The sequence below is a fragment of the Microchirus variegatus genome (genome assembly GCF_963457635.1).
Source record: "Microchirus variegatus genome assembly, chromosome: 5".
Lineage (NCBI taxonomy): Eukaryota > Metazoa > Chordata > Actinopteri > Pleuronectiformes > Soleidae > Microchirus > Microchirus variegatus.
The window spans coordinates 6566237-6579898 of NC_139806.1; the positions used below are offsets into that span (position 1 = coordinate 6566237).

General features: G+C 40.8%; 1 protein-coding gene across 1 annotated transcript in view; it reads left to right on the forward strand.

Moving 5' to 3' along the window:
• LOC310926728 (contactin-associated protein-like 4) overlaps positions 1-13662 on the forward strand; it is a gene marked incomplete at both ends in the record, with an annotated part of 107498 nt that overhangs the window by 80962 nt on the left and 12874 nt on the right. Inside the window, 3 exons of the mRNA XM_083888915.1 lie at positions 675-893; positions 9963-10202; positions 12638-12862. Coding sequence (XP_083745041.1) covers positions 675-893; positions 9963-10202; positions 12638-12862 — 684 coding nt within the window. The remainder of the gene's footprint in view (positions 1-674; positions 894-9962; positions 10203-12637; positions 12863-13662) is intronic.

The following is a 13662-nucleotide window of genomic DNA, read 5'->3' on the forward strand; positions in this document are numbered from 1 at the left end:
CACAACCTCCGCAATCTGATCTAAAAAAAAAACATTTTGGCCCACTATATAAACACTCCCAAAAGTACTTGATTTTTTAAAACATCCGATTTATTTTATTTATTCATTTTTTATTTACACAAGAAACAAACCATAAAAACCATAAATAACAACTTACATTTCCAGGGGGTTTTCCATGGCATGCTAAAGGGTAATATTATATATAATAAATAATTATAAACAGACGATTGTTCTGGATCATTCACTCGCTCATCATTTCGGAGGCAGAATGCATTAATTTCTCAGAAATAATGACTGCCTGAAAGCCTGAATGAGTGACCTATAAACACACACCCCCAGGATGTCCATATAAGGAGTTGTGTATTATTCCCAAGGCAAATTACCACGGGTGCCCCTGGAGTACTGAGGGTTAACAATTTAAAATGAAGAAAAACAGTTTTATTAAAAGAAAAACAACAACACTGTTTGCGTACATGAACCCACTGATTGTGTGTGTTAACTTTGAACATTATGAAACATATTTAAAATAACACATTTTTGAGTTTTTGTCTCAATGTCCATAAACAAGTAATAACCACAGCTTCCAGAAACACTGGTATTTTTCCCCGATATCACCTTTTTAACCTTGTTGCCTTTCTCGTCTCCTCCTCCCCCTCCATCTTCCTCTCGCTCAGCCTCCACTCAGGTGCTTTTCTCCTTCGACGTGGGCAACGGGCCACTGGAGGTGCGCGTGGACGCCGACGCCCCGCTGAACGACAACAGGTGGCACCGAGTCCGGGCCGAGCGCAACGTCAAGGAGGCGTCGCTTCGGCTGGACGAGCTCCCCGCCGCCGCGCGGAAGGCTCCTGCCGACGGACACTTCCACCTGCAGCTCAACAGCCAGCTCTTCATCGGTGAGGAGCGTCGTCTTTTTTTAAAATTTGATTTAATCACTTTGTTTGTTTGTGGTTTCAAAAACAAGCATGTGTTATTTCACACAGGAGAGGTTTTCAGTGTCTGTATGAATTCCCGCCTCATTAGTCTCAGTGCTCTCTCTCTTTCTACGAAATATTTTAGGGATGGAAGAAAATCAGTCTCTCTCTCTCTAGCTCTTGCCTTTGTGTCTTTTATTCTTCTTTTGCTCTGGAGGAAACCAGCACAGCTCAGCGTTTCTGTCTCCTATAGTGGGTTTTTATCACAGACATTTAAGCTTTATAATTGTTATTGTTTGTGTCTTTCCGTCTTCAGTCTTTTATTCTCACCTGACGATATTTTTTACGAAACACTGTCAGGTTCCGTGCTGTGAGACACAGAGGCTTTTATACAAAAAAAGGGGGTCATGAACACCCAGAAGAAAACATTTGCATTCAGTCATCTCTAACATTCTCTTCATTACGTACAGACGTTCAAGTTGACATCCATTTTTGTGCGTCACGCTTACTTTTAAAAGTGATTTTTACTCTTTACAAAGTTCCCAAACTGAAGCCGTGTCGTCTCAAGGCCTAATAAATGAATTGACTGCATTGCGAGAAGCTTTTTGAAGGAGCAAAATCAACTTTTTAATCATTTTAATACTTATATTTGGGACTCTGGAGGCCCCATGAATCGGCAAAGTGTGCAAAAAGATGACTCAAACGTGTGTGTGGTCCTCCTCAGTATCAGTACAGGAGATAAAACATCTGATGTTGACTTCCGCACTCGTTGCTACGTCACAATGAGACATTCCTGGGATTGTTGTCTCTCGGAGCTCCGCTTTGTCCCTAAAAAATGCGAAAGTGCAGACGAGGGCGATAGTATCTGGAAGAGTCGAAGTCTACAAAATGTTCTATTCTTGTCTGCACAGTGCAGCACAGAGTTCTACACAAACTTCCAGCCTCAGAGGATTTACATTTCATATATGTCGGCAATGTGCCCGGCTAGAGCATATTTAAAGAGACAGGCACTCAAAACGGAGTGTTCTGAACAGGGCTGTTTTGGCAAACGTGTCAGCTGTATTTCTGTGAGCAAGTGTCAAACAGTCATATGGAAGGTGCTGGATGTAAGATTAAAGGGGACGTATTGTGCAAAATCAACTTTTTAATCATTTTAATACTTATATTTGGGACTCTGGAGGCCCTATGAGTAGGCAAAGTGTGAAAAAAGATGACTCAGTCTAAGTACAGGAGATAAAACACCCGATGTTGACTTCCGCACTCATTGCCACGTCACAATGAGACATTCCTGGAATTGTTGTCCACTTTGTCCCTAAAAAACGCGTGAGTGCAGGCGAGGGCAATAACATCCTGAAGAGCGGAAGTCTGCAAAGTGTTCTATTTTTGGCTGCGCAGTGCAGCACAGAGTTCTACACAAACTTCCAGCCTCAGAGGATTTATGTGTTTTATATATGACGGCAATGTGCCGGCTAGAGTTGGCAAATGATGGCTTTTCCAAATGCTAACTGCTGTTAGCTGCCGTTAGCCTCAGTGACGCTGACGTAGTTTCCTGTGTCTCATTTGCATATCTAAAGAGACAGGCACTCAAAAGCGAGCGTTCTGAACAGGGCTGTTTTGGCAGAGTGATTGAACTGCTGTGGTGCTTCATCCTTAAGGTGTTTTGACCAAAGCATGTCACAGACACCAGGAAACTAGGTTCACTTGTATAATATAATATAATAATAATATATATACTTTAAATCAGCACATTACAACATATTTGGCTCCTATAGGCTGTGTGATAAAAAAAAGTGTTGAGTGCAAAATTAACTCCCACAGAGGCACTAAAATGTTTCCTTACAGGATATAAGTGAGAAAAAGGCTGTGTCCTACTTTATGATATACAGTCTATAGTTTAGGCACAATAACATCGTTAGACTCACTGAAAACAGGGCTGCTGGCAGAGAAGGTAAAAAAGAAAGAAAAAAAGGAGGAAATAAGAAGCATCGCCTCTGGACAAAAAAGGCAGGAGAGTAAATTGTTTATGAAGTTCAGGAAACTGCAGTCAAACAGTGAGAGGAAACTCTTATATCCTGATTTTTAAAGACATCATGTACTTAAGCAGGAGCAGTTTTTTTGTGCAGTTGTTAAAATGCATAAATATAACAAATCCCCAGTAAAGACAGGAACATAGATCAATCTGCTAAGACCTCAGTTTGGTCTCCGGCCAAACCAGAAACCATCAACGACAGGATGTGACCTAAAACCTAACCCCACACATGGCTCACATTTAATCCTAAAGGTGCTTAAAATTTATTTTCTTTTTTTTTCTTATGTTAATCTGCTATTGGCTGAATCTCGTCTGCTCAGCACCTTTCATGTCACCTAAAGTGTGCACGGCCTTTCTACGCGGGATTCTTCAGCCTCTTCATCCTGATACTGAGTCACACGTCCTGAAAATGAGAAAGAAATCTAATGATTCAAAGTCCTGACCTGCTTTTTTTTTTGGTGGGGGGGGGGGACAAATTCCGCCCCCCACTTTTCTAAGTGCTGCGTCGACAGTTTCTGACCAACTGAGCAATAATCACACTGGATAAATAAACATGCAGCGGGGAGCAGTAATTATACTGTATATGGTGAGTGTGTGTGTGTGAGGATCTTTTAAATAATCCATATGTGAATATGAACCTGGAAGATATTCATTAGCAGTCGCGCCGCACGCCCGAGATCGTCAAACCAACGACTTCATCACTTCAGCTTCTGCAAGTCCAATTCTCCATTTAACCTCGGGAGGAGTGTGTATGTGTTCTTGTACTTGTGGCATACTGAGGACCAGTGAGGGTTTTTAACCAACAAAGTGAGGTCTTTTTTTACAAAGTGAGGATATTTTGGCCGGTCCCCACTTTGTTTTCATTGAAATCACTTCGTTAGATTGTAAACAATCTATACTCTTTTTTTTTCAAAGTTTTTTAAGATTGGTCCTCAATTTGGTACAAAAACCCGGTTCCACCTGCAGACATTTTATGGTACTGCACCCAGTAGTTTTTTTGTAGATGTCATTCATGAAGTACTTGAAGGTAATTGTGTTGATTTATAAAGTGGAAATGCTGGTCCTCATTATGCGGCAAGTACAAGAGTGTGTTTTTGTACTTGTGGCAAACTGAGGACCAGTGAGGTCATTTTTACGAAGTGGGGACATTTTGGCCGGTCCTCACTTTTAACGTGACGTTTTAATTGAAATCACTTCCTTAGGTTGTAAACATGGTATATTATGTTTTTTCCTCGATTTGGTCCAAAAACCCGTTTCAAAGCCCTGGTGTTTCACACACGTTTTGCTCTGGGGCTCCACCTGCAGACATCTTATGGTACCGCACCCAGTAGTACTTTATAGATGTCATTAATGAAGTAGATATTTGTAATTGTGCTGATTTATAAAGTGGAAATGCTGGTCCTCACTTTGTCAGCACTTTTACCCGGTCCTCAGTATGCAAGTACAAGAATGTGTGTGTGTGTGTGTGTGTGTGTGTGTGTGTGTGTGGAAAGAGGGGAAAAAAATAGTGAAAATCCATCTTTATAATCAGCTTTTATCGTTCTGTAAATATTATGTATGTCACTTCACATCAGTAAACAAACCGTGGAGGGAAAACAAACCACTGAGCTCTGATGAGGTTTAACAAAAGGCAGCGGGGGGGGGGAAAAGAGGAGGAGGATGAGGAGGAGGAGGAGGAGGAGGAGGAGGAGGAGGAGGAGGAGATCAACATGAATATCGATTAGCCGATAATCTGCTCTGAGAAGCCTCAGAGGCAGCACGACGACGCCGCAGCTGCTGCTGCCGTCAGCCTGAACGCATTCGAGTTTACATCTTTATTACGGAAGCTTAAAAATAACAGATGAAAATGTAACTACGGATGCTACGGAGAATTTACGCCCAACAGGCATGAATGCATTTCCCATTAAATATCTACTTCTCGAGCACAGGCTGTACGTCTGCAATTGAAGTGCGAGTACACAACACGCCGCGGTGTACAACATTAGCATTTACATCAGAGGCCGCGCTGCACAGGTTTTATTATAACGTACAGCTCGTTTATGGAGACGTTTCCCCCCTCGCTTCCCTACGAGCTTACGCACGATATTTACTCTCTGTTCTGCTTTATAATCCCTGCATGCATTTTTAATTACTGAGATATATTATTATTATTATTGTTGTTGTTTTTTATGCATGTGCAGGATCATTACGAGACAGAAGTCTTTTTTTAGTCGTGTTCATTATAAAGAAGCGGCTTTGTCTTGTGTGAATTAATTCCACTCGTATATTACCCACAAACACACACGCGAGTGTATTTGTGAGGCCTTAATTATTCCTTGTAGAGGTTTATAAGGCAATAAATTGCTCCGTCTTGATTAATAACCCATGGCACTGCCTTGAATGGATTTATTAGCCCGCTGCTCTCTCCCCTCGTGATATTTGCAGGTGTGAAATATTCACACGCAGCAGTTTTTCGGCCGACAGGTTTTTATTTATTTATTTATTTATTTATTTATTTATTACATGATGATTTTTTTTCTGCGTGCATTCACTGCGAGGATAACTTCACGTCGTCCATCTGGTTCGGATCGACGAGCTGTGGATTGTTGCCGCATCATCTGTATTCACAAATGCGTTAGTGCAGGGGTGTCGAACTCGTGTAACGGCTAGAGCGTCTGGTCCGAAGGGAAAAAAGAAATCGTGTGTCCATATACCCCACGATAAAAAGACATATTTATGAGCCAGGATAAATCTAAAAAAAATCAAAAAACTGATATTTACCTAATTTGAGTTACCATAGTAACACGTGGACAAACAGGCCATGTTTTTCCATAATAACATGATGTTAAGTGGCAGGCCATGAGTTTGACCTCTGTGTTTGTGCTGGAATTCCAAAACTCCTGCAGCCCCCCTGGTGGCCTGAGAGGGTAGTGCAGGTAGTCCCATACGGAGAGTCAAAAAAATTTATAATAATGTGTGAATTGTCATTTATTAAATTAAATATATTCAAATTCAGCTTCAATAATTTGGCCTGGCTTTTGATACGAACTTGTATATCTATAAAATCACAGTTGTGAGAGTTGTGAAAAATGTTTGGGTTTGCCATTAAAAGTCACACTTTTATTCATCAAAAGAGTTGCAAAATGAATAGAAAATATAGTCAAGACATTGACAAGATTAGAAATAATGATTATTCATTCAAAATAAAAATGTTGCCCTTTCGTCAAATAACCAGCAAAACTGTTTTCAGCTGTGCCAACATCATTGCACAAGGGCTTCTAAGGGTTTTCTAATCATCCAATAGCCTTCTCGCCAATTAGCAAACACAATGTACCATAAGAACACTGGAAATGGGCCTCTATACACCTATGTACATATTCCATTAAAAACCAGACGTTTGCAGCTAGAATAGTCATTTACCACATTAACAATGTATAGAGTGTATTTCTGATTCATTTAATGTTATATTCATTGAAAAAAATAGCTTTTCCTTAAAAAATAACGTCATTTCTAAGTGTGTATATATAAAGTTGTGTACATGTTCAGGTTTTTCTTTCTAACCCAAACTTTTTTGACCACGTGACTCAGAGAGAGATATAGCGACTTTACTTCCCCCAAGGCTTTTTTTAAAAATTGCAGCAGTGCCACGGATTTCACTCCAACAAGTTAATATTTAAGTAAAGCCTCATTCAATATAAAATACTGCACTCTCCCCCATGTGACTGGGTTTTTAATGACATGGTCTCCTGTTCCAACTCAATCACACTTTGACAGGACAGATAAAATTAGATTGACGAGAACATTTTGAAGTGTTTTTGAGGGGGAAAAAAACAACATCTCTGACACCTGACATGATCTCCTGTAGGTTAGTTCAGTTAGGTCAGCACACAAAATAATGTAGACATTCATTTTCATAGTTTTAATTCATTATGTGTTGCATAGAATTGTGGCTTAGTAAAAATCATATCGTATGTATCTACATTAAGACGGTATTGTCACTGACATGAAAAGATGTGCATGTGATGATTTTAAAACACAACCCTTTAGTCGTAGTAGGCTTCCAACGCAGGAGGAAATCGTCTCTGTTGAAGTGGTCTCCCGTCTCCGGGCAACTGGTTATTGGCTTCATCTCTTATGCCGGTGCTCTGCTGCATGGTTTGGGATTATCTTTTCCGCCCAGCTGGAGCCTCTGATGTAGATTCTGCTCCCGTGTACTGACAACAGTTTCAACGGTTGCCATCTATGTCCCAGCTTTTTGGTAGACGACCGTCCTTTTATTTTTCCAAATGACCCGACCAATGGATGTCTGTGCTGTTGGAAGAAGACCGTGTGTGAAATAACCTCAGCGTTTGGCGCCCTGTCTTGCCTTGAAATTCCAAAGATGGCACTTATTCAGCTTTTTCCTCCTGCTTTGCACGTGATGTTAGTTTGTGGGTTTTGCCAGACACAGGTGACAAACCTGGCCAAAGTTAAAGGGGACATATTATGCAAAATCAACTTTTTAATCATTTTAATACTTATATTTAGGACTCTATGTGGCCCTATGTGTAGGCAAAGTGTGAAAAAAGATGACTCAGTCATGTTTTTGTGGTCCGCCGCAGTCTAAGTACAGGAGATAAAACACACGATGTTGACTTCCGCACTCATTGCTACGTCACAATGAGACATTCCTGGAATTCAAACTCGCGGAGCTCCGCTTTGTCCCTAAAAATTACGAGAGTGTAGGCGAGGGCAATAGCATCCTGTTCTATTCTTGGCTGCATAGTGCAGCACAGAGTTCTACACAAACTTCCAGCCTCAGAGGATTTACATTTTATATATGACGGCAATGTCCCGGCTAGTGTCTGCAAATGATGGCTTTTCCAAATGCTAACTGCTGTTAGCTGCCGTTAGCCTCAGTGACGCTGACGTAGTTTCCTGTGTCTCATTTGCATATTTAAAGAGACAGGCACTCAAAACAGAGCGTTCTGAACAGGGCTGTTTTGTGCAGGGTGATTGAACTGCTGTGGTGCTTCATCCTTAAGGTATTTTGACCAAAGCATGTCACACACATGTTCATTAGGACACCCTCGGGATTCCTCCCACAGTCTAAAAACATGCAGATTTGGACATTAAGCAAATTGGTCACTCTAAATGAAGTGCGAGTGTGGTGACTTGGATTGTGGAGGATAAAGCAGTAGATGATGGATGGATAATTCAAATACTATCAACTTAAAATTAGTATATTGAAAAAAAAAAGAAAAGTTTGTGGGTATCTCCAGCTCCTTCCGTCTTTCATACCTGTTTTGCTACTTGTATCAGGAGCCGAGAGAACAGAGTCTTAACTGGGCTCAGAGATTTATTGGCGCGAAAAAGCTGCAGCTGGAAGTCGTCGGCTCCGAGCACGGAGATGAAAGTGCCAGCGTGAACTCGATCTGAGGACAGAAAAGATAATATAAGAAACAATATAGTCTTCTTTCTTTTTCTGTGTCTCAGAGGCAATATCACTGCCCGTGAAAATTGCAACAGAAACCACAGCGTGACAAATAGATAACGGTCATTCCCCGTCAGCTACATATAGCACATTATACTCACTCATATATGGTTCTATGGAGGCGACTTCTTCAGGTAACTTGTATAAAATAATGCTCCGTTGTAATGTATTTACACACACAGTAGAATCTGTCTTGTGTGCGATGTCTTTATTAGATTTCCCTCACTGTCCTTGGATGTTGCAGCAAATGATCCAAGGAAAAGTGTTGGAAAGGAAGGTAAAACTGCTGCTGCTGCTCCACACAGACAGATATAGCGGAAGCTTTAACACATTGACCTAACGGCAGCTGATAAAAAAAAAAAAGTTGTGTCTTCAAATCAATTCTCCACCTTCAGCAGCGTGTTGCCTCATTGGCGTTGTACTTCGTTGTGTAATTTCACGAGATGAGTGTTGACAGTTTGGAGCTTCGGTGACGTGTGCATCTGCCGCACATGACAAGAAGAGGACGAGAGAGGAAAGAAAAAAACACGGGCTTGTCAAAGGAAAGAGAGGCGGAGGAGAGCGGAGGACGGACAGGGATGTTTGTTCTCTGCTCGCACGAGTGTGAACAGTGATCGCCGCGTGCTTTGATGCCCGTTGTTCGCGATACTTGAAGAGTTACAGAACCACACAGGAAGTGTTATATTTGACTTTCTCCCAGTGTTTCGTCACATCTGAACCCATTTTTTACAACTCTCCTAAAGCATAAACGTTGTGTTTTTCATAACCTCGCGATGTCCTTGACACTAAGAACCTGTCAAATATAACCATCAAAAAGACTGTCACTACACGACCGTTCAAAAGTTTGGGGTCACTTAGAAATGTCCTTATTTTTGAAGGAAAAGCTCTTTTTTTTTTCAACATTAAATGAATCAGAAATACACTCTATACATTAGTGTGGTAAACGACTATTCTAGCTGCAAATGTCTGTTTTTTAATGGAATATGAACATAGGTGTATAGAGGCCCATTTCCAGTGCTCTAATGGTACATTGTGTTTGCTAATCGCGTTAGAAGGCTATTGGATGATGAGAAAACCCTTGTGCAATGATGTTAGCACAGCTGAAAACAGTTTTGCTGGTTCTAAAAATCATTATTTCTTATCTTGTCAATGTCTTGACTATATTTTCTATTCGTTTTAGAACTCTTTTGATGAATAAAAGTGTGACTTTTAATGGAAAACTTGGAAAAATTGTAAAGGTGACCAACAAACTTTGGAACAGTAGCGTATACACACTCACACTTCCATCTCTGGCCTTCGATACCAAACAGTCTCACCAATAGGATGCTCTGTTGTTGTCAATAGTGCAAAGAATAAAGGTATCAGTGTGAGCATGTGTTATTTCAAAGATAGTTTCACTCACTCATTTTATCATCAATTAATCAGTTTGTTTTTTTTATCATTAAAGACGAGTTGTCAGATGTTTTCAGCTTCTTCAATGATTTTTCCAGTTTCTAGGCAAAACACTTTTGCATAGAAGTATGAATTAAAAAGGAATAAACACCATGCTCTTTTCCCCCGTGGTCTACAGGAGGCACTGCGTCCAGGCAGAAGGGCTTCAGAGGCTGCATTCGCTCTCTGCAGCTGAACGGCGTCACCCTGGACCTGGAGGAGAGGGCCAAGATCACGCCCGGGGTGCGACCCGGCTGCCCCGGTCACTGCAGCAGCTACGGCTCGCTCTGCCAGAACCGGGGCCGCTGTGTGGAGAGAGCCAACGGCTTCCACTGCGACTGTGGCCAGTCGGCCTACACGGGAGTCTTCTGTCAAACAGGTTCCGTCCACATGTTCTCCAATTATACGAATTCACATCGAGATTAGTTTGGTTTTCAGTCGTTGTTTTTACGCGGCAGAAGTGAAGCAGAGGAGAGTTTGATTGCTTTCAGGAGCTTAGACTTTATCGCTTCGCACCTTCAGGACCGACTTTGGAATCACCTGTCAGAGAAGTTTGAAGATTTGATAAAAGGTCTTTTTTTTGGTGCTGCCCCTCTGGCCTCATCCTCTTCACCTTATGACCTGTCAAATCTGTCAATCCGCTTTACAACATGTAGCCACAGGCGTCCCTCCACCCCACAGGGGTGTAACTGTTCTTCAAACCCACATTCGAACATCTGTTTTTGACTCACGGTTTGGTTTAAAGATGCATTATGTAATAAATCTAAAGCAACTGGCCATAAAATCCTCCTAATATGTCACAGAGACTCAGGAAAATGTTCATATAACAAACTGAACTCACCAACAACAACAGCACAATCAAAATATTTGCATTAAAAAAAATATTTTGCAGTCTGCAAATCATGTTTATCTTTTGTAATCACGTTTTGCCATGTGCTGCCACCTACCGCCGACTACCAACCATTGCAGTCAGATTTTTACATATGGCGCCTTTAACCTTTTGGAAAATGTTGAACATTACTCATATAAAACTTCTCTTTAGACCAAAATAAACACTTCTATTAATCTCTTAACTACCCAGCAATACAAAAAAACAAAAACATTCATCTTAAAACCTGTCTAAATAAATAAAATAAAAACGACAAAACGTCTTCCACCAGTCTTGTACAGACACTGATGTTTATTAGGAGAAGGAAAACAGTCAAAATCAGGTCATTGTTGGTAAAAATCTGCACATCATGTATTATTTTTTTACAGGAGTCTGCGTAGGTTGGCATCTCACAAAAAAATGACAAAGGATGAAAAAAAAAAAAACAAGCCGAGATAAGGAGACGTTATTCAGAGCCTCCTCGCGTGTGGGTGCGTTCTATTCTGTTGTTTTACTGCAATTATTAAGACCTTTAAAACTTAACCTTTAAAGTGTTTTACTGCACTGAACCCTCATCACACAGTATTCAGCTAAAGGGTTCATGTTTGCATATATTTACTTTGTTCAAACCTTTACTTGTTTGACGTTACCTTTATATTTGGGTTCAACGACTGAAGTTTTATTAGCAATATTAGTCGTGAAGATCAAACTTTATCGACGTCAACGCGTCACAAGTGGTTTCTTGTGATATTGAAACAATGAGGAAAGTTCATGGACATAATATAGTCTATGAATTCGGACTTTATCTACTGTTCTCTTCCTGTTGATGTTGATCACCTGTTCTGCAAGAGAGAGAAAAGTAAAATAAAAAGATTTTCGCGCAGGGGAAACAGTCGATGTTTTGTCTTTCTTAGAAATCCCTCAGTAAAGTGAAGCTTAATTGATAAACGACAGGAAAATACTTGATTTAAAAAGTCCAAAAAGTGTTAAAATATGTACTTTTGTCTGACATTCATTATTGTTTTATTATTACAGATGTCATATAAATGAAAAGAAAGTACGGTTCAGTCATCATCATTCTCAGAAAAACCAGGATGAGACCTTCAGATGAGTCACTTTATTTTCCTCAGGCTTTTACACGTGTGTGTTTTCAACAAGACGTGCAGGGATTTTAAAGGCGCCATATGTAAGAATGTGGCCAAAAACAGTTACTACATTCAAATTCAAAATACCGAGGTCTTTTAGGTTTCGTTTTCTGACAACTGGCAACCCCGTGGTTGCTCGGCAGCTGAGACTCCACTGACTGCAATGATTGGTAGACGGCGGTAGGTGGCGCCAAAAACATGATTTCAAAAAATAAACATGATTTGCAGTCTGCAAAAAAAAATTGTATGCAAATATTTTGTCTGTACTGTTGTTGTTGGTGAGTTCAGTTTGTTATATGAACATTATTCCTGAGTCTCTGTGACATATTAGGAGGATTTTATGGCCAGTTGCTTTTTTTTTTTTTTATTACATAATGCACCTTTAAGTCGTGATTCATTCAGACACACAGTGTATTTCTTGGAAATGACTCCTTGACCTGTTCAAAATATGCAGAAAGTTCCTGGATTAGTCGACATAGAATCGGCAACTTCCAGTCGACAACGGGACTGGAATGGATTTAAAAAAAAAAAAAAATGAAATTAACCATTTTCTAATAAGCCACGGAGGATGCTGATGCAGCTAAAATCACACTCCACTGAGGAAGCACAGGGAGGTCAGGCCTTTACAGGATAAAGATTCTCACTCTAAATTGTCAAGAATCCTTCCATTCTGCACTCTTGCAGTCGTAAAAAAATTTAAACAGAATGTGTTGCCGTGGAGATCCTGGTTTCTAAAGAACATCTCATCTTTTCCTTTTCCTGCTGTAACGAGCTTCTCTCTCTCTCTCTCTCTAACTGTAGAAGTGTCGGCAGCTTTCAAGTCAGCCACGTCTGTCAGCTTCACCTTCAAGGAGCCGTACGAGTTAATGAGGAACAGCAGCGCTCTGCCGTCCTCCATCTACTCCGACATGACACTGAGAGGAGAGAACGTCTCCCTGAGCTTCAGGACCAACCAGAGTCCGGCTCTGCTGCTCTACATCAGCTCCTACTACAGGGAGTACATGGCCCTGCTCATTAACAAGCACGGTGAGGAGGACGCCAGGCTTTTATTTTGAAGGAGTTCTCCGTCTTTTAAAGGTGACATAGAGTGGTCCTGTTGCACATATATGTTAGTTATGGAGGTCTACTTACATATATTAACTTGTTTTTATGGTCAAAAACCTCCTAGTTGCTGTAAACGAGCCGATAGAAATCCTCTTTTCTGACGGTGTTTTTCTGCTGCGAGATTTCAGAGTGAACTTTCACCCCCAGAAGACAGAGTCTTGTGATTGGCCAGTACTATCCAGCACATCCGTTCTCAGAAGCGCAGCTCCCCCCTCTGGAACGGTGGATGCACTGCTACTCATTATCAAAACATTGTTTTAACAGTGTTTAAAAATAGCTTCTTCACGACTCCCCGCCGCAGTCCCTTTTATGACTTTAACGGACATTATTCTTCTTCTGCGGTACAATGTACGCAACCGGATGTGCCCGGACTAGTGCCCGGAGCAGGACGATCTATTGTTCAGGAGAACCGCTGTTTACGTAACTATTACGGGATTTTCAGAGATCTCGTTGAGCCCCGAGATTACAATAAAACACAACGTTCTCAGCAGTCGCTGAACTGTTTGTTTCGAACTGTCAGGGCTTCATAAACAATGTAATGATGCAGATACACACTAAAAAACAGCGTTAATAGGAACTTCCGGTCTAGTTCCGCTTTAACTAAAAGACACAAGTTCAAATGAACGACATCTACAGGAAGTTGTGTGTGTGTGGCTCGTTCTTAAAAAAAAAGTTTGTTGTCATCTGCAATCTCTCTTTTTCGTTGGTTTATAAGTGTTTTA